At 42.0% G+C, this 21,743-nt stretch overlaps 1 protein-coding gene across 1 annotated transcript in view; it reads left to right on the top strand.

Moving 5' to 3' along the window:
• Positions 1-21,743, top strand: part of LOC145402032 (uncharacterized) — a 72,298-nt gene that overhangs the window by 34,176 nt on the left and 16,379 nt on the right. Inside the window, exons 4-6 of the mRNA XM_080274130.1 lie at positions 5,825-5,903; positions 12,663-12,778; positions 16,997-17,057. Coding sequence (XP_080130256.1) covers positions 5,825-5,903; positions 12,663-12,778; positions 16,997-17,057 — 256 coding nt within the window. The remainder of the gene's footprint in view (positions 1-5,824; positions 5,904-12,662; positions 12,779-16,996; positions 17,058-21,743) is intronic.

Genomic DNA, 21,743 nt, shown 5'->3' with positions numbered 1-21,743 from the left:
TTATTCGATGCTCTTTTTTGTTTGGTAGGTGGGGACGCTTACCATCCACTCGCTCAGTGTAGTGCTACTTTCGGGTGTCTGCCTTTTCCTCTCCTGCATCCTTTTCTATCTTTCTTTCCTCGTCCTTCTTTCCTACGGGTGACTACACTCCCCCTTCTGTCTTTCTTTCCTTCATTCTTTTCTTTTCCTTCTGCCTGTGGGTGACTCTACACTGAGTGACAAGCCAAATGGTTTCCTGTACACCAGGAAACCATTTACTATGCTGGGTGGTAACCATATAACCAGATTTTGGCACCCGGTGGTTTAGTGGGTAATTATTGCGCTCCAGTCGGATTGAGCCGGTGAAGGTTTATATCCAAGGGGTGATTGGGGCTTGTTTACGTAATGCCACTTGGGGTTGAGTGAGGCTGGTCACTCTCATCTTAAATGTCAGGACCAACATGCCCAGCCTCAGGCTCCTATGCTCTTTGTGGGGCAATGTAGGATTGGATGATGATGGATGGATTGACCACTAAGTTTGAAAATGTTACATACTTTACATACTTTAAACGAAAGTAGAGTAACAGCTGGAAGCAAGGTAGCAATGCAGAGGAAGGGTGCTAAATACAGTACTAGCAGTCAGCTGACTGTGTTTATGTAACATCACATCATAAATATTGATAGTTTCCACCTTTTTATAATCACAGGTATTTTTACAGTTCCAGAATGTTTTATTACAGCTTAAAAGGGGGAGTCAGTATAGGGATTATCCAGCCTGTAAAGTTTGAAAAGTCAGTCCTAAAAGCATGGACAGTTAGCCAGCAGTCAGCTGTATGGAATGAATGTAAAGTACTCTTGTGGAGAGGAGAGAGAGGCTGGATGAGTCTGAGAGACACTGTTGCTTCATGCTTTGGTTACGAGGGCCACAGATACATAGGTTACTGACCACACCAAGGTATTGTAATGAGGTGAGGTGTGACTCCCAACTTAGTAGAGTACAACCCAAGGTTCACCTCCCGCAGATACAGATAAGTCTTGCATAGGTGTACAGTTTTTAATATATGATCTTAGCCTAATTACAGGGTGTCTTTAAAGGTACTGTACACAGCACCACAGGTATGCAGTAGAAAAAATTATACAGAAGGGTACACAATACAACCTTTCCTTAGTAAAGTAAGGTCCCATGTAGTACTAAGTAAACAACAATGGATATGCACAAAACAATACTCTTTTATTTCTAGAGTAGTGTTCTCTGCCAGGTGTCCACTTTCCCCACTTTAATGCCAGCCCACTTAGAAACCCAGTGTACAAAAACTTGCTCCCACAGTTATACACAAATTGTAAGCCTCTTTCTAAATGTCCTGACTATTATATGTCACATACAAAACCATTTCACTTCAACATCCTGATCACTGCATGCCCCACAAAGCCTCAGTGCCAGCCACCAACTCCTCACTGTGCCGCAACTGTTTCCTCGGCTGCGCTTCCACTGTTTCTCCCTGTCAGCGATTTGGTTAAAACAACCGGTTGTGGTCCTCTCAGCTTCCGCTCCAACCATGCCACCATTGGTAACCCCTCAAAACTCACTGTACGGAGGCTGTCTCCTGTCTGCACAAACAGCCAGGTCAACATCAGCCAAAGACTCCTGAAAGAGGTTCCACATTCTCAGTCCTGGGCGATGTAGTTCCTCAAAAGTGGAATCCAGGATACATATTTTATTGCATATCATTCTATAGTTTCCACGACACAGTCAGACGCCTGCTTAAATCACAGCAAATCCTGAAGAGTCATCTGCCACCCCACTCATGTTTACCCTCACCGTCTGTCAGCTTGAACCTGCACAGTACACGTTTTACCAGCCCACTAAATTCGTAACACTGACCTTACTGTACTACAATATTATAAAAAGGGTTTTGGTCAAGCTTAACCCCTTTGTTACCACATTTCTCCCCCTCCCTCCCCTGCTCACCTACCCCCCCCCCCTGCCAAACTGAAAGTCCCTCAGACGTGGCTGTTTTGTGGGGTAGTATTTATTTTATCATTACATTGTTTCTTTGCTTTATATTATTTATTTTTGTATTGGTAAGTAGATATTGACCACGAGATGTGTTTATGATATGTTACAATATTGTAGATGACAATATTACATGTCTAACCAATCGATTTGGTAAACATACAATATACAGATAAATATAGTAGACAGAGATATAAATCAATGAATGGGGAAGAGAATAATGATTGTATTCTTTACCTTGTAAGTATGAAGAAGATCCATGAAGAATGAGGTAGGTGGCAGGCAGCTCAAAAGTAGGTGGGGGTGGGGTGATGCGCTTCAGGGCCAAACTGATACCAGAATCAGTATCACTTTCCACACTACTATCACTCACTTCACTGTCATTCTCAGGCATGTACTCCTCATCAGAGTCGGTCACAGTTGTATCAGATTGTGTTTCGTTATTGTCAGACACTTCTAAGTCACCATCCAAGTCAGATTCATTGTCGGAGGATGCCATGGCACTGAAGTAAATCCAAAGGCACTGACACATGCGGCTGCTTGAAAAACACTACGGCATGCTCCCACACACTTTCCCGCGGTACCACTGTTGCTAAGCTAGCGAGAGTCCCCTTACCAAGAAGCATTGTCTGGTTATGTTATATCATGTGTTATAGGGCATTATATACACCAAATTCAAAATATGTAGGGTACAATGACCTACACAGCATATCGGGGTCATTTTCATAAAACTATGCCCCATGGCAGGGGAGTGCAGCATCAGAGACAGAGTTGCCATATGTCATCGCACATGGGATCACAAAGCACCCAAACCGAGGAAGAGGAAGCCTAATAGGTCCCTATAATGATCGTGAGTACCCTAGTACTCACGATCGTATTCGGTTCCGCTGCCCTAATTTCATCTTGAGTACAGGGATACACATTTCAGAAATTCGGTAAAGAAGGGGTTAATGTCAAAAATTAATAAACCTCAAGAATGAAACTTATATCATGAACCTTTAGTATGTTATCAGAATACACAAAAAGTAATGCATTTCAAGGGCATTAAAAATTGAGGCATCTGTAAAAGAAACAGTACTAACATCAAGAAAAAAACACCCCAATAAGAAAAAAAAAAAATCATGTTAATGGTTTAGAAAGAGTAAAAGCAAAGTACAGTACGTCCAGAATTTAGAATGTGAAAACATGAGCTATATGCTAATATGAGATTACAGACTTAATGGCAATAATATTACAAACTTCAAGCTAGCATTTACATTATTGTATTGTTATTATACAAACAGAAAAATAGCACTGAAGGCAGGTAAAACAGGCAGCAAAATATGCATGCATACAAAATTTCACACAACACAGAATTATGATACAAAGATAAAGTCATGTAAATATTACACACTTCCTGCTTTGAAAATCTGACAGAGAAAATATCTTGGATGATAAAAATAACTTTATTTCTAATGTGTTATGATAACGGGCAGTGTTGGATATCATGATCTGTCAGTATGCCCTGTCCACAACAGCATACGCCAGAGCAGGCAGCCACAACTCCTCGCACTCCACCACTAGAGAGTGTACACGTACCCTGAAATGAATAAAAACAATTTTATGTTGTTTGATGAGACTGTTTGATTTATTTTGTGCACCTCAAGACTGCGATTAACCATCCGTTTTGTCATATCCTGTGTGGTAGGTGGGGCGCTCACTATCCACTCACTCGATGTAGTGCTTCTGTCGGGTGTTTGCCCTTTCCTCTCCTCCATCCTTCTTTCCTTCCATCCTCTTCTGTCGTACTTTCCTTCATTCTTTCCTCGTCCTTCTGCCTACAGGTGACTTTACACTCACTCTTCTGTCTTTCTTTCCTTCATTCTTTCCTCTTCCTTCTGCCTGTGGGTGACTCTACACTGAGTGACAAGCCAAATGGTTTCCTATCCACCAGGAAACCATTTACTATGCTGGGTGTTAACCATACAACCAAATTTTGGCATCTGGTGGTTTAGTGGTTAATTATTGTGCTCCCGTCAGATTGAGCTGGTGAAGGTTTATATCTAAGGGGTGGTTGGGGTTTACTGCTCATGTAATCCCAACTCAGGGATGAGTGAGGCTGGTCACTCTCATCTTAAATGTTGGGAGCAACTGCCTAGTTCCGGGCTCCTATGCCCCTCGTGGGGCAGTGTAGGATTGAATGATGAACGGATGTGAATTCAAGGTCAGGTGACCAACCTACTCCTCTAATTGGCATTACATGAGCATAAAACCTCTCTGGAGGCTTGAGTCAGTGAGTCATATATTTAGAAATAGCAATTGTTGGTCTTCATCTGTTTCTCCAAGTTTCAGTGCGTGGTAGTTACTGTACAGTCATCAATGTTTGGTCCAAACATACAGGTACTGTATTGATTGAAGGAAATTTAAAAGTTCACGTGAACCGTAGTTTCAGTAGGTGTTGGTATTGATCAAGCTGGCTGGATGAATATTGTGAGGAGAAGCGCATGATCAGGAATTTGGGACCCCATTTTAACATGACGGCATCCAAACTGACTCTGTTGGATACGTTTATCATATCAGATAGAGTCGTGATTCCGGGGGCTTGAATGGTGAGTGAATGGAAGCGTGGCCCATTGGATTGGGCAGACTTGGGCTGTCTGGATGTTGCTACTCTTCACCCTGCCCTAGGGTGGGAAAGGAGGTCCAGATGATGATGGTGATGATAAGTATTGATAGGGTAATACTATACAGGCTAATGGTCATCTTATTTAGGTGACAGGTATTAATATAAGCTAGGTGTTTCCCACTTTGTCTTTCAGGTGAACTGTAAATCTCCCCCAATTTTCCTTTATTACCTCACATATCCATTGACCTGATCAGCCCAAAGAGGTCACTATTATTTGTCATTTCCTAATTGTATTATTTAACTAAAATTATTTAACTTAGAAATGGCTTTTCACACTTAAAAAAAAAAAAAACTTGAATTATCCCATCCAGTTTGAAAAGTCTCTCCTTAACTAAATAAAATCATCTTTTATCACCAAGATACAGTCGAGGAGGTTCTACCCCACTGAAGTGGTTAAAATTACTAAACTGTACTTGGGAGACCAACAAGCACTGCTTCATGATCAGTTAGGCAACAAAAATCTGTCACGTATAAAATTGTGGAAATGCCTTTCCATCAGGGTCATAACTGGAGTATTTGGCACCCACGGCAGACTTGTCCACTGACACCTTGTACGTTTCATTTCGTTTCGTCGTTTCGTTTTTAAAGGCTCCAACATGCTTGCATGTGTCGACCTTGGTCACCTAATGGCAGCTCTCCACGCTGCACGATCCATTGCAGCCTCCCTGTTCAGTCCCTTAACCCTAAGGTCACACTTAATGTACCCGGAGATGAATTATATACTGGCACTGATGAAAATTCACTGTAATAGTATTATCGTAGTTTCAGAATTCAGGGGTAATGAAAATTAAGCAGCATAGAATCATTTACACTAGGTCTAGTTTGTGATAGAAATACTAAAAACCTTGCAGCAGTGAAATGAAAAAGTTACCATTCATCCAAATGGCACCCCCCCTATGGCTGTCACCCAGGGCAGACTGCCCCCCCCCCCATTACTATGCCACTGCTTTCCATCACAATTCTTAACCCTTGCTGAGCTGCAGACCTCATATGTAGTACAGTGAAGGTCTGCATGTGCTGCTCTGTATGCCTCATATACAAGAATGAACCTGGCAGGAGTTAAGGAAGCTGAGCTTGCAGATATTTTATTTCTTTTTTCTTTAACCATCCTTGTGAAAGTACTGTAAATAATATAACAGTTACAATTATATTAATTTTGTTCTCAGGGTGTGCCAGATTCACCTCCACCCAAAGTGAAAGAGGAGTCCAGTATCGATGAGGTCATCATTAAACAGGAAGAGGAGAGTAAGTTAAAATATGTAAAAGCAGAGGTTGAAAGGAAAATTATAGGCTGTGCTGTAGTAGAATAGAATTTGAAGGAATGTAAAGAGTACTGTAAGTAATGAAGGGACTGAGATAGACTTTGAAGGAAAATAAAAAGTTGTTAAAGGGCTGGGATAGATTGACATGTTGATTAAAGCAGGGTTGTGGAGTGGGAGGTGGAGTCGTGGAGTTGTCTGTTTTTGGCCGTCGTTGGTAAAATTCCCACAACTCTGACTCAAAGTGTTTTGGTTCTGAAATTGTATCGGTTATATCTTTTCAATACATTATTCAGTTTATTTTACAACCATGTATAATGGTTTATTTGTTATTATGCAAGTGCTGTAAGTAGAGAATTTTAAAGGAAGATTTTAAGAATTGCATCTATCAAAATTCATATTATTCATTTGCCTGCGTCATGTCCATATGCTGTATTATCATTACAGTATATGCTGAGTCAGAGTCGTACTTGTAAAATTTCTGGAATCAGAGTTGGAGTTCTAGTCAGGAAATATTATCACTAGCTCCACATCCCTGGATTAAAGATTCAAAAAGTACATGGATGGGGTAATAAAAGAGGTACAAGGTAGGGTAGTGGATGTTGGAGTGGCCCTGGTGAGAGAGGATAGTGTTTGGAAACTCCCTGTACTGTTGTTTGCAGATGATACTGTGTTGTTGAGTGAAGACGAAGGGGAGCTGCAAGGCTTGGTGGATGAGTTTGAGAGAGTGTGTAAGAAACGGAATCTAAAGGTGAATGTAGGGAAGAGTAAAGTGATGGTCTTTGAGAGAGGTGAAGTCAGTGAATGTACAGCGAGGTTGGATGGTGAGGAATTGGAAAATGTGAGTATGTTTAAATACTGTACTTGGGTAGTGTGATGAGTAAGGATGGAGGTTTAGAGGGTGAAGTGCTTGAAAGGGTACAGCAGGGAAGAAAGGTTGCTGGTTCTTTGAAAGCAGTGATAAGAAACAGGGAAGTGAGCATGGAAGTGAAAAAGTTACTACATGACAGTATTGTGATACCAACTCTAACGTACGGAAGTGAAGCTTGGACGTTGTTGGAAGGACACAAGTCAAGAGTGAGAGCCGTGGAAATGAGTTATTTAAGAGGAGCCTGTGGAGTCACATGGAGAGACAGGCTGACGAATGAGGATATAAAGGAGCGTTGTGGTGTTGATGTGGATGTGATAGGAAGCGTTATGAGGAACACACTGAGGTGGTTTGGCCATGTGGAGAGGATGGAGGGTGAAAGACTGACGAAGAGAGTGTATGTGAGTGAGGTGGAGGGGGAAAGAGGGAGGGGGAGGCCGAGGATGAGATGGAGAGATGGGGTGGAGAGGTATATGAGAGAGGGGGGTGTGAGTTGGGAGCAGGGCAGTGAAATGGCAGGGGACAGGACGACTTGGAGGCGATTTGTTTGTGGCCACCCCAAACGGGATTGAAGCGTCTGGCAGTAGATAGATAGATAGAAGTACTGTAACTGGAAATGCTAGAAACATTTATGAGTAGAATTATGGTGGTGTATATTAGATGACATTGAGTTTTTGTTCTGCTGGACAACCAAATGATCAACGCTTAGCAAATGTGTATCACAGAGACAGTTTATTTATATGTTCTGGGGTGAAACAGTGGTTATAATAGTTGTAAGAATCCTGGGTACTGTATACTGTACATGTAATTTGTGATGTTACATCTTAACTCGTTCAATGTCAGAACCATTGTCGACCTTTGTGCCAAGATTCCCGAGGGTCTGAGGGTCAGAGTTACCTAGAATGTTGGACATTTTCAACTTTTTTTTTTTTTCTTCCTTTTTTTATGAATAGACCTGAAAAGTGGTCAAAATAAGCCTAGTGAAAGCTCACAATCCACTCACTCGATGTAGTGCTGCTCTCGGGTGTCTTTCCTTTCTTTCCTTCCATCCTTTTCTGTCTTTCTTTCCTTCATTCTTTCCTTGTACAGTACTTCTGCCTACGGGTGACTTTACACTCCCTCTTCTGTCTTTCTCTCCTTCATTCTTTCCTTTTCCTTTTGCCTGTGGGTGACCCTACACTGAGTGACAAGCCAAATGGTTTCCTGTACACCAGGAAACCATTTACTACACTGGGTGGTAACCATATAGCCAAATTTTGGCACCTGGTGGTTTAGTGGGTAATTGTTGCACTCCAGTCAGATTGAGCCGTTGAAGGTTTATATCCAAGGGATGGTTGGGGTTGATTGCTAATGTAGTGCCGCTTAGGGATGAGTGAGGCTGGCCACTCTCATCTTAAATGTCGAGACCAATTGCTTAGCTCCGAGCTCCTACGCTCCTCATGGGGCGATGTAGGGTTGGCTGATTGATGGATGGATGGTACAAAGGGAAAGGGGAAAAAGAAGTGTGTGGTAATCATAGGGGCATTTGTCTTCTTAGTGTAATAGGAAGAATATACGGTAGGATACATATTGACAGAGTTAGGAAAAAAACGGGAATTAGTTGGAGAAGAATAGGGAGGTTTAAGGAAGGGAAGAGGTTGTGTAGATCAGATGTTCTTTCTTAGATCTATGGTAGGATACATATTGACAGAGTTAGGGAAAAAACAGGAATTAGTTGGAGAAGAATGGGGAGGCTTTAGGAAGGGAAGAGGTTGTGTAGATCAGATATTCATTCTTAGATCGTTGGTGGAAAAGTGTCTAGAGAAGGGAAAGAAGTTGTTTGCGGCCTTCATGGATTTGGAGAAAGCATATGACTGGGTGGATAGACAAGGATTGTGGAAAGTGTTAAGAATATATGGAGTAGATGGGAAGTTATTGAATGCTGTGAAGAGTATATATGATGGTGCTAAGACTGCAGTACGTGTGGATAGTGAACTGGGTGAGTTTTTCTATTTGAAGGTTGGGTTGAAACAGGGATGTGTCATGTCTCCATGGTTGTTTAACCTGTATATGGATGGGGTTATAAAAGAGATGCAAGGTAGGGCAGTGGATGTTGGAGTGCTCCTAATGAGAGAGGGCTGTATTTGGAAACTCCCTGTACTGTTGTTTGCAGATGATACTGTGTTGTTAAGTTAAGACGAAGGGGAGCTGCAAGGCTTGGTGGATGAGTTTGGGAGAGTAAGAAACGGAATCTAAAGGTGAATGTAGGGGAGAGTAAAGTTATGATCTTCGAGAGAGGTGAAGTCAGTAAATGTATAGGGAGGTTGGATGATGAGGATATGGAAAATGTGAACGTAGGATTGGATGATGGATGGATGGATGGAGTACGTTTAAGTACTTGAGTAGTGTGATGAGTAATGATGGAAGTTTGGAGGTTGAAGTGTTTCAAAGGGTGCAACAGGGAAGAAAGGTTGCTGGTTACTTGAAGGCAGTGATAAGAATCAGGGAAGTGAGCATGGAAGTGAAAAAGTTACTACATGACAGTATTGTGATACTAATTCTAACGTATGGAAGTGAAGCATGGACGTTGTTGGAGGGACACAAGTCAAGAGTGAGAGCAGTGGAAATGAGTTATTTGAGAGGAGCCTGTGGAGTCACATGGAGAGACAGACTGACAAATAAGGATGTGAAGGAACATTGTGGTGTGGATGTGGATATGATAGGAAGTGTTAGGAGAAACACACTGAGGTGGTTTGGCCATGTGGAGAGAATGGAGAGTGAGACACTGATGAGGAGAGTGAATGTGAGTGATGTGGAGGGGGAGAGAGGGAGGTGAAGGCCAAGGATGGGATGGAGGGATGGAGTGGAGAGGTATATGAGGGAGGGGGGTGTGAGTTGGGAATGGGGCATTGAAATGGCAGGGGACAGGGTGATGTGGAGGCAATTTGTTTGTGGCCATCCCATATAAGGGATTAAGTCCTCTGGCAGTAGATAGATAGATAGTGTTCTGCTTTGAATGCATACCCTTGCATGGGATAGTCAGGTGTCATGTGAGACTGGGTGAAGTCGGGCAATGTAAAGTTAAGGCATTTTATATCAAGAATATTTCCTAGGTAATCCCCTTCCCAGCTCTTTTCCCTCCTCTAATTTAGTCACCCTCAGTATCTCCACCCCTAATATTAACAATTCTCATTTTCTGCACCCAGTTAACATCCCCCATCCTCTCCACATGCCCAAACCACTTCAATCTACCTCTTTTCATCACAGCACCAATACACTCCAGTCCCATCCTACCTCTCAACTTGTCCATCATAAACCTAGCCCCCCCAGGCCTTGCACTGAGGGATGCACTGCTCTTCCATCTAATCATTGTTGTTTCTGTATGTTTGAGCCTGCCAATAATCTCTCTCTTTACTGCCCAGGTCTCACCACCATAGAGCATTACACTCCTAACACATGCTGCATACAGAGATCCCATAGCATGTAGGGAGAGCCCTCTCAATGTCAGGAGAGGCGACAGCTCCCTGAACTTCGTCCGACCATTCCTCACCCTAGCCACAGAGCTAGCTCCAGTCCCACCTCCAGCGCGTCTCCCAAATAACAAAACTTTTCCGCACACTCAAGAGACTCATCAGCAACTTTAATCCTTTCATGCCTGACAATCTCCACCTGCTCTCCCCGACACATCACACACATAAAATCAACATTTTCTCGCAGTCTACCTCTAATACCACCACATTTCTTATCCACCCACTTATCACAAACACTGCACAGGATGGAAATACTCACCACGCCTTTGTGGCAAATTGCACAAAGCCACTCTTCCTCCTCTTTGACAGTACTGCCACCAACCCTAGATATCATCACTTTTGTTTTATCTGCATTTACTCTTAAGCCCTTGTGCCCCATACCAGTATTATCTTAATGGTGGGTGGGGGTGCTTGTCATCCACTCACTCGATGTAGTGCTGCTCTTGGGTGACTGCCCATTCCTCTCTTCCTTCGTTCATTCCTTCCCTCCTCGTCTGTCTTTCCTTAAGTCTTTCCTCTTCCTTCTGTCTACGGATGACTACACTGAGCGACAAGCCAAATGGTACAGGAAACGACCTACTATGCTTGGTGGTAACCATATAACCAGATTATGGCATTTGTTTTTTTAGTGGGTAATTAAGGTGCTCCAGCCAGATTGAGCTTGTGCAGGTTTATATCCAAGGGGTGGTTGGGGTTTATTGCTCATGTAATGCCACGCAGGGATGAACGAGGCTGGTCACTCAATTTAAATGTCAGGACCAACTTGCCTGGCCCCGTGCTCATACGCTCCTCATGGGGCAACACTGGGTGAGATGATGGTGATGATTATCTGCAAAACAGCTAAAGTGCTCACAACTGTGATCAAGGGAGTCATGATAATTCTACCAAATAACATTTCTGAACAAATCATCAGTTCACCAATAGATGCTAAAAGTTTATTACTTTAGTTTACTTTTTCCAGTTTGATTTGTAAAATAATGAATAATATTTAACCAGATGGACTTACTGTATGCATTTTGCATTACTGCAAGACACTCAGTTGTGTGTCATGTTGGTGAGGTGTGGTGAAGGGGTTATTTCAAATGGAAAATGTTAATGTGGCCCTGGATGTGAGTGATATTGTTTATAGTACAACGATATAGCCTATGCATAAGAATATATATCAGACATCCAGGAAAAATTGGTAACCAGGAAGGTAAATTCCCCAAGCTTCCTTGTTAACTGGGATTGTATTGTAGATCAAACTAAAAATAAGTGTTCTTGGGGGGGGGGGGAATTAGGAGCAGGGGAGGCTCTCAGAGGGAGCAAAAATCTCCCATTCAACTTGTTTCCAGGTTGGTCATTGGCACACACGTAACTACAGCATCCTGTATTAGATCACATGACTACTTTCATGCTCAGTCATTGATAAAATAGTTCATAGTGGAAGGGCCGAGTAACTAGCATTCTTACCACTTCCTTCACACTCGGCTCTTTTTAGAGAGGAATAAAGTCCAGCCAGTGACATAATTGTCTCAGCATTGTGTTTAGAGAGGTAGGGGAAGGGGTCTGTGTACATTTTGGCCACATATACCTGGTGCATCAGAGGTAGATAGTATATTCTCATCCTGCGTCACTGACCTGCAAATAACTTTCCCAATGACCCACAAGTTATAAATTAGAATAGTTGTAAATTACAGCAGGAATGAGTTTATAATTTTTATCAGTGGTGTGGTATCTGTATCATACACCTTTGGTAGGTCAGTTGTATGTGGCGACAGTTGTGCATGTTAATGCCTATGGTTTACAGCTGTGGATTTGTCACTTATGCTAGTGGCACTGGAAGACTCTTAATTACTGTACCTCCAATGGCACAGGAGAGAGGATATATTATTCTTTGTTTCTACTCCAGTTGATATCACCAGAGAGGCCAGTGCTTTGCCGAGTATATTTCCATTCATTCATTCATTATCCACTTCATTGTTGCTGCATCAAGAATGTAGGTATTAAAGGCTAGGCATCCCAGTTCTGACATTTAAGGTAAGGGTGACCATTCTCACTTGCCCCTGAGGGACATCATGAGATCAATAAGCCCCAGCCACCCCAGGAACCTAGACCCATTTGGTTAGAGCTCATTTACCCATTAGATCTTCAGGCATCTTTTGGTTATATAATTACCACTCATTATAGTATATAGTTTGCTAGATTACAGTAAACCATATGACTTGTCACACAGTAACCTGAAGGCACCATTACATTGAGTGAGTGGATGATGGGTCTACCATATTCTGACTCCTATTAAGTATAAGGTACTTGAGTGAGATGATGATAAATGAAAAACACTGGCCAGCATGTGAGTGTACGAGTACTAATGTATTTGTTTTTGCAGTCATGGACACACATGAGGCAGACTGGAATTTTGAAGAAGTTGTTTTCAAGCCAGAGCCAGTGTTTGTTGATTGTCCTTCTGAGGAGAACACATCATTACAACACCAGTCATTGGAGGTTAGTAATTTTATAGATCATGTGTACAGTGCATATTTGTGCATCCAAAGGAGAACACAGCATTAGAGTATCATTTCTTATTGTCTAGTAACTTTCATTTATGTTTGATCATGTACAGTATACAGTACTCATGTTTACTTTATTTCTCTTTGTACTTTCCTAGGATTTCAAATGTGTCAGCTCGAGATGTATGTATGCCAAGTTCAAATTTGAGAAGGTGAAAGTGGCAGTGATTGTAGCATATGCACTGTGAGGACAGGAGTGAGACAGAGAGTGACAGGTTTTGGGATGAGGTTGATTAAGTAGAAGGAGCAATGCCTAGGAGTTATAAATTGATTGTAATGGGCAATATGAATGGGAGAGTGGGCACTGGTCCTGTGAATGATAAATTGGGTATTAATGGAGTACCAGGAGAGAATGATAATTGAAAGCAGCTGAGGAACATGTGTCAGGAAAGGAAGTTGTGCGTTTGTAATTCTTATTTTAAACACTAAGATGCACATAAATATTCATGGTATAAAGGGAACTGAGATCTTGTTGAAAGGAGCCTGATTGATTATGTGCTCGTAGAGAGGTCGCTGCTGGGTAGTGTTGCTGATATGAGGGCAGTGAGAGGACGATGTGGAGATCTGTCAGATCATATGTTTCTTGTATGCTAGATCAGGCTGAAAATGAGGTGGACCAAGAGAGAGAAGAACTGTCAGGGAGGGAGACTGAAAGTTGAGAAGCTGAGGATCAAAGAAATGGCAGATGAATATAGGGCCAAAGTAGGGGAGGAGTTAGAATCAGTGAATTGGAATGAAATGAATCTGGACAGCCTATGGAATGTATGTAGGGATTGCTTGGTTAGGAATGCTAAAGCAGTGTGTTGTGTGGCAAGAGTAACAACAAAGAAGAAAGATGCAGCATGGTGGGATGAGGAGGTTAAGAGAGCAGTGGAGGAAAAGAGGAAGAAGTGGCTAGAGTGGATACAGCACAAGGGTTAGTTGAAAGGAGAACTGAATATGTTGAGAGCAAGAAACACAGAAAGAGACTAGAAGAGGAAGGAGGAGGTAAATGGTGATCTAGGAAGAAAAATGAATGCAAATTACTCTGAAAATTGGAAGTTATTCTGGCAAGAGGTGCAGAAATGTAGAAGTGACAGTGGAAAGAATTGTGAAAGTTTGAAGGCTTTAAGTGGTAGATTATTAACCCCTGGGGATGAAGTTAGGACCAGATGGCAAGAATATTTTGAACGTCGGATGAATGGGCATAGAGAGAGCAAAGTGATTGTTAACATGATTGGTTTTGGGGATGTACAGAGAAGGATTGCAGTCCCAGGAAATGTGACACTCACAGAGGTGAACAGTGCTGTGAAACGGCTGAAAAATGGGAAAGCGGATGAAGTTGATGAGATGTCTGAAGATATAAGTTTAGTGGACAGAGCAGAATGAGTGCTTGTTGGAGGTATGTAAGAAGGCATGGATGAGTGAAACTGTGCCAGCAGAGTGGAAAAAGGCAGTGTTTGTACCCCTGTACAAAAATAAAGGTGAGCAAAGTGAGTGCAAGAAGTATTGTGGCAGCTTGGAAAGGGGTGAGGCACGTGGGCTACCTAGCCTACGTGACTCATCGTGTGGGCTGGCAGTCGCTCCCACAGTGGTGATTCACGGGAAAATTGGCTGATATATGAACTAACGCCGGATACAGCGAACAAAGGTCGCTATATCCGGCAGAAGTTCACTCTGGAAAGGGCGGGTCGCTGTATCTGAAGTTTGCAGAAAGTGAGTTGGCTGTATTGAGAGTTTACTGTAATGATAACTAATGAGAAAATTGTGTAATAACTTCTGCAGACCTTTGTTTTATGATGAATTGATTGTACACTGAATCGCTTGTACGGTGGCTAAAAAGTTAGTTAGGTTTATTTTTATTTTTATTTTATTTTTTTTTTAATACTGTATATGATCTTATTTTCCCTCATTTGATCATTACTGTCCCATATAACGCCTCAATGGTAGATGTATGGTCACTCTTTTCACCTATACAATTGCCAGCGTGGAAGCTTACAGCTATATGCTTATTCCAAGATGGCCGTTGAACTCAGTCACTAGTGGGTGTGTTAGTGTCAGTGGTGGAATAGTGGTGAAGTATTGGAGTTGAGGTATCAAGTGAAGTGGAACAACCACTGTACCAATTTAGGTCAGTTAGAAGCTCATCCATCCATCCATCATCCAATCCTACATTGCCCCATGAGGAGCTTAGGAGCCCGGGGCGAGGCAGTTGGTCCTGACATTTAACATGAGAGTCCTCACTCATCCCTGAGTGGCATTACGTGAGCAATAAACCCCAACCATCCTTTGGATATAAACCTTAACTGGCTCAATCCAATTGGAGTGCAATATTTACCCACTAAACCACCAGGCACCAAAATTTGGTTGTGAGATTACCACCCAGCGTAGTAAATGGTTTCCTTGTGTACAGGAAACCATTTGGCTTGTCACTCAGTGTAGAGTCACCCACAGGCAGAAGGAAGAGGAAAGAATGAAGGAAAGAAAGACAGAAGAGGGAGTGTAAAGTCACCCATAGGCAGAAGGAAGAGGAAAGAATGAAGGAAAGACAGAAGAGGGAGTGTAAAGTCACCCATAGGCAGAAGGACAAGGTTTTTAGACATATTTGGCAGTAAGCAGCAAGTGAAGAGTAAAGTAACTACTAGTTCAGGCAGGTTGGATACATGTTTTTAGACTTTGTTGGGTGGGTGGCCCTTGGCCAAACTTGTCTCCTCAATTCCCCATTGAACACTTGTTGTATTTGATGATATATGATAAATCATTATGCGAGGATTTTTTCAGATGCATATTAATCATAAAATAAGGACATGCTGTATATTGAAGTATCTCTAACAGTAAATATGTAGAAGTACATGTAGCTTGTTTTTATTTTTTTATTTTATTTTTTATTTTTTTCCAAGGGGTGGTTGGGGTTGATTGCTCATGTAATGCCACTTAGGGATGAGTGAGGCTGGTCAGTCTCGCCTTAAATGTCGGGACCAACTGCCTAGCCCCGGGCTCCTACGCTCCTCATGGGGCAATGTAGGATTGGATGATGAATGATGGATGTCCACAGAAAAAACTTTTCAAGTGTGCAATGATTATTTCAAACCAGGTGCTTTCAGCTACCTGTAAATGCTTGAAAGAATGTATAGGAAAGTGGAGGTTATTGGAAACAGCTTTTGGATTAGAGTTTTTTGTTGTCGTTCAGCCCCAGTCTGGATGGCCAAGCAAACCCACTAACTGCAGGCAAGCAATTATCCCTGCAGGGCCACCCTGTTTTGTGAACAATGCACCCTTGTGGTTGACAGTGCCCCACGACGGTGAGTTATGGCAAAAAGTGTGGGGGTTTGGTTCTTGGGTGGATGCCACATCTGTGTTGCTCCACCTAGTTAGCAGGGGCACCATAGCAGACTCCACATCACCCCCTTATCAGGTTATATGGTTACCAGATACTGGGGTGAAACAGGAACTCATTAAGTCTGTCATTCAGTGTAGAACTGCCTGAAGTGGAAAGAAGAGTAATAAAAAGTGAAAGGAAAAGGAGAACTAGGCATTGAGTAGGGCAGACACAGAGATAGAATGATGAATGTGCAGGAGGAACTAGGCAACACTGCATGAAGTGAGTGGATGATTGTCACCACCACCTACCACCCAGAGAGTTTGTACTGTATATAAATGGCAATTTGGAAACTACTTTGGCTGGTAACCATATAACAGAATGGATGCATGGTGAGGTAGTGATTAAGATGCTTCAGCAGGATGATCAACATCACAGTGTAGGGTTTGTTATATTTATGATTATGAGTGATTAGAGAAAGTGCAGTATAAGTTTTCTGAGCCATTTTGGCTTCTCCAACCAACTGAACTTCATATTCATGGAGGTGGAGAGGGGCAATGTGTCCAGTTACCACGGTGTTACGGAATTTGGGTTTTGACTTCCCCTCCAGTAGTTGGCAAAAACTGTGGGCTTTGAGTCTACAGATTTCATTATCATCATCTTCTCCAGTGCCTTAAACCTTCCAGGAAGCCACTGAACCAGGGATGGCCATGACATAAATGCATCCAGGCTGCTTTATCTCTCTCAAGTTTCTCAACACCTCTCTCAGTCTCGATCTTAATATAAGTTGTTGCCTGTTGGGCATTTGTGACACAAGTTGCCATTCTTGGGTTAATACCAAACTTATTGTTTCAGAAGTCTTCCTGGAAAACATGGCCTGTGTTGAGTGAAGTGGTGGAGTCCTTGAAAAAGGAAGGTGAGTTACTGTTAGTTTTATGAAGCTTTGAGGCAGCACCAAACCCATAATTCAGCATCAGTTTTTAGGCAGTCATTTATTATTTAATCCAGTATAAACCATCTCAAGACTCAGTAACCACAATACTAGTGGCTGTTTTACCTGCCTCATCCAAAATAACTTCAGTACAGTCGGCCTAAGAAGTGATGGCAAAGTATCCAATAAGATTTCCATCAGTGATATTGCACATATTCTTTCTTATATCTTTACAAGGTGAAGCCTGTTATGTAAAATTGTTACAGAAGACAATAAGTTAGTGCTAGAGTACCAGTATATTTCAAAATTGCAGGAAGCTATTTGTTCGTTTCAATAATAGGAAATCCTTTACGAGACATAGAAAATTCAGAACTGTCGCCCAGGGACAGTCAGGAATAATTTGTGGAGTTTAAATCTAGTATGGTAACAAACAAATAATTTTTTAGTAACATGAGCCAGAAAAGAAAAGAACGTCAATAAACAATTACAATCAGTCATTATTATCTGTGAACAGTTTGCTTTACAGTACTGTACTAGGGAATAATTTAAAGTCATTTATTCTGTTTCTGTTGTATCTATGGACGACGTCAGATAGTGGGAAAGCAGCGTAAGTTAGTAGGCTATTTTAAATGGTTCGATTAATAAGCATGAAAGGAGACAACTTTTACTCAAAGACATGCAGTTATTACACTGCATTTATCCAGTTTTCCAACCCTATAGCAACCCCTGGAACGATTATTGACCATTTCAGATAAAGGCATTGTACAGGAAGAAATTCAAACGTAACCATGTTTATGTTTGTGGTGTGTCAGGGAGAGCAGGTGATGTCAGGTGTGAAAGGATTAAAGTTGCTGATGAGTCTTTTAGTGTACGGAAGAGTTTTGTTATTTGGGAGGCATGTTATGTACTGGAGGCGGGGCTGAAGCTAGCTCTATGGCTAGGGAGATTGGTTGGAAGAAGTTCAGGGAGCTGTTGCCTCTCCTGACATTGAGAGGGCTCTCCCTGCGTGCTAAGGGATCTTTATATACAGCATGTGTTAGGAGTGTAATGATGTATGGTAGCGAGACCTGGACAGGAATGGAAAAGGATATTCGCAGGTTCAAACGTACAGAAATGACAATGATTAGGTGGATGTGCAGTGTGTCCCTGAGTGCAAAGCCTGGGGAGGCTAGGTTTATGATGGAAGAGTTGAGAGGTAAGATGGGACTGGAGAGTATTGGTGTTGTGATAAGGAGAGGTAGATTGAGGTAGTTTGGGCATGTGGAGAGGATGGGGGATGATAATTTGATGGAAAAAGTGAGAAGCATTAATATTAGGGGTGGGGTTGCGAGGGGTAGACGAAAAAAGACCTGGGACGAGGTCATTAAGTGTGACCTCAGGGATAAGGGACTGAACAGGAAGGCTGCCAGAGATGAGCTGCATGGAGAGCCGCCATTAAGTGACCAAGGCCGACACATGCAAGCATGTTGGAGCCTTCAAAAACAAAACTAACCACAAAGTAGACCACTGGTACAATACTTTACCGTATCAGAATCCATTTCTTACTTGAAAAAATAACATTTTCTTGTTTGTTGGGAAATGCCAGCATTTACATGGCATCATAGTGCAATCTCATCATCATTGTGTTTTCTGTCTTCAAAGGGTATTTTATGTCAATTACGGGTAAGCCAGTGATATGAAGAATTTCTTAAATGTTTTTTAGGGTGTATAGAATGTTTATAATGTTTTTGAGTAAAAACTTATTATTGATAGTCATAAAGATGTGTTTTCCTAAAGGTTCTAGAATGTCCCAGTGGTCCAAATGACCTTGAATGATTATTTTCTTCAAGTATGGAAGAACCATCACGATTTTATGGTGGCAGTTGTCATTCAGACACTGCTTTCATCGATGAAGAGGACATCATACCTGATGATGAGCAATCTGAGGGCATCATTGTAATTAATTTTGGTAAGAAAGATCGAATAACTAAATACTGAAAAAAATATATACTGTACCAGTATATATTTATTAGTGAATGCCTGGTGAGGTGCTTCCGCAAGAGACAGCATGGATAACAATAAAGATGATAAAGCATGCTATGTACCTCTTTTTAGTAATGTTTTTCTTAGCGATTAGCGTAGACTATTCATGTAACACGGGTGATGTGATGAAAATATTCATTAAAAAATGGTAGCTCATGAACGTATATATATTGTACACTCGCTCCAGAAAGTATCGGTGCACTGTAGGTCTGATGCCATCCGGAATGATTCGACCATATGGCAGTGATAGCCCATTAATACCCGTATATGTTATAACATTTACGGCCATTTCCTAAACATTATGAAGGATACAAGAGGTATCTGATATAGCAGTCATCTATCATCTGGGATGCCTGCATGGGGGAGGACAGAACCGCAATTACCAGTTTCCTTTGTTCCGTGTGTCATAATATTTAACACATATTCTGCACCGATACTTTCTGGAGCGAGTGTACCTGTATTTCACTTGTATATACAGGTAGTGGCAACACCCAGATAATGAACATTATTCCCCTAGCCTACCCAGACCCTACCTATACCTAACCTATTTGTACGGAACCTATGATTAATTTGGCAATGTTTTCCAGTCATTCAGGCATATTTAGACATCAAAACACACAAAGGAATACCCAAAGTAATGCTAAACACCAAGAAAACCATGCAGAAAAAACACTGAAAACCAAAAGAAAAAAAAAAAAACTATACACCACTGTATGTACAATACCCCTCCAAATTTTGGCACTGTTTTCAGGTCATTCTGCCGTATTTTGACATCACAAACTACACAGGATTATCCAAAAAAAATTACAACGCTAAGAAAATCATGGGGGAAAAAAAAAACATTGAAAACCAAAAAACACCCGTCCTATGTGCTATTGTGTGTACAGTAGCCCTCCTAATTTTGGCACTGTTTTCAGATCAGTCTGGCATATTTAGACATCAAAACACACATTGGAATATCCAAAGTAATGCTAAACTCCAAGAAAAACACACACACACACACACACACACACACACACACACACACACACACACACGCACGCACCCAGCTTATACACTCCTGTATGTACAGTAGCCCTCCTAATTTTGGCACTGTTTTGAGGTCAATCTGGCGTATTTAGACATCGAAACACGCATAGGAATATCCATAGTAATGCTAAACATCTCGATAACAATGCATAAATAACGAAGATCTAAAAAAAACCTGAAGATGGTTTGAAAATGGCTATCTGTGATGAGTGATGCTCCCGGGGCTCAAAGAAAATTCCATGGCCAAATATGGCACCGGAAATTAGTTATATTGGTATAAATGGTATACCATCATCTTTGCTGGTGTTTATACTGTAAGATAATAAAAACTTCTATCTATCTATCTATCTATCTATCTATAGCCCGACGCCCTAATCCCGCAAAGGGTGGCCGCAGACAAAACGCCTCCAAGTCACTCTGTCACCCACCATTTGACTCCCCTCCCCCCAACTCACCCCCCCCTCCCTCATATACCTCTCAACTCCATCCCTCCACCTCATCCTCGGTCTACCCCTCCCTCTCCCTCCACCTCACCCACATACACCCTCTTAGTCTTTCACTCTCCATCCTCTCCACATGTCCAAACCACCTTAGTGTATTTCTCCTAATCTTTTCAACCACATCCACATCTACCCCACAACGTTCCTTCACTTCTTCATTCGTCAACCTGTCCCTCCATGTCACTCCACATGCTCCTCTCAAGTAACTCATTTCCACTGCTCTCACTCTTGACTTGTTCCCCTCTTGCAAGGTCCACGCCTCGCTTCCATACGTCAGGGTAGGGATCACAATACCATCATGCAGAGACTTCTTAACTTCCATACTCACCTCCCTATTTCTCATCACTGCTTTCAGTGTGCCAACAACCTTCCTTCCCTGCTGTACCCTTTCACGTACTTCATCCCCCAAAGTTCCATCCTTACTCATCACACTACCCAAGTACTTAAATGCACTCACATTCTCCATATCCTCACCATCCAACCTCACTGCACACTCAGTGACTTCATTCCTCTCAAACACCATAACTTTACTTTTGTTTACATTAACTTTCAGCTTCCTCCTCCTACACACTGTCCCAGATTCATTCACCAAACCTTGCAACTCCCATTCATCCCCACTCAACAATACTGTATCATCAGCAAACAGCAACACCGGAAGCTTCCAAATCTCACCCTCATTCATTAGGGCCACCCCCACATCTTAAAAACTGTTTAATAAAAGTACAGAAATGCAGTGATGATAAAGTTTTCAGGAATCAAACTTACCTTCTTCCCACCATCCTAGTGCAAATTTAGCTAGTGCCTTCCAAGAGTTAAGCATATTTCTAGATGCAGAATTTCATGAGCTTTCTCGTTTCACTTTGGAATTTTGATACGACCAATAGTAGTCGAATAATTCGCAGAAAACTTTGAAAACTCATGACTCAGTGTTATCACCATGGAAGAGGATAAGGACAGAGGGAGTGAGGGGGGGAGCCGGGAGGTTAAGGAGGAGGGACAGGAGAGGGGGAGAAGCGAGGCAGTGTGCAGGATTCTCCCCCTTCTGTCAGCAGGCAGATGGGTGGTTTTACCGTACATTTACTTGTGGCTTGTGGTCTGTTATATGCCGAGTGGCCCTGTG

Source organism: Coenobita brevimanus, chromosome 57 (genome assembly GCF_032717465.1).
Source record: "Coenobita brevimanus isolate Jiangsu-jjx chromosome 57, ASM3271746v2, whole genome shotgun sequence".
NCBI classification, from domain to species: domain Eukaryota; kingdom Metazoa; phylum Arthropoda; class Malacostraca; order Decapoda; family Coenobitidae; genus Coenobita; species Coenobita brevimanus.
This window is presented reverse-complemented; position numbering and strand designations above follow the sequence as displayed.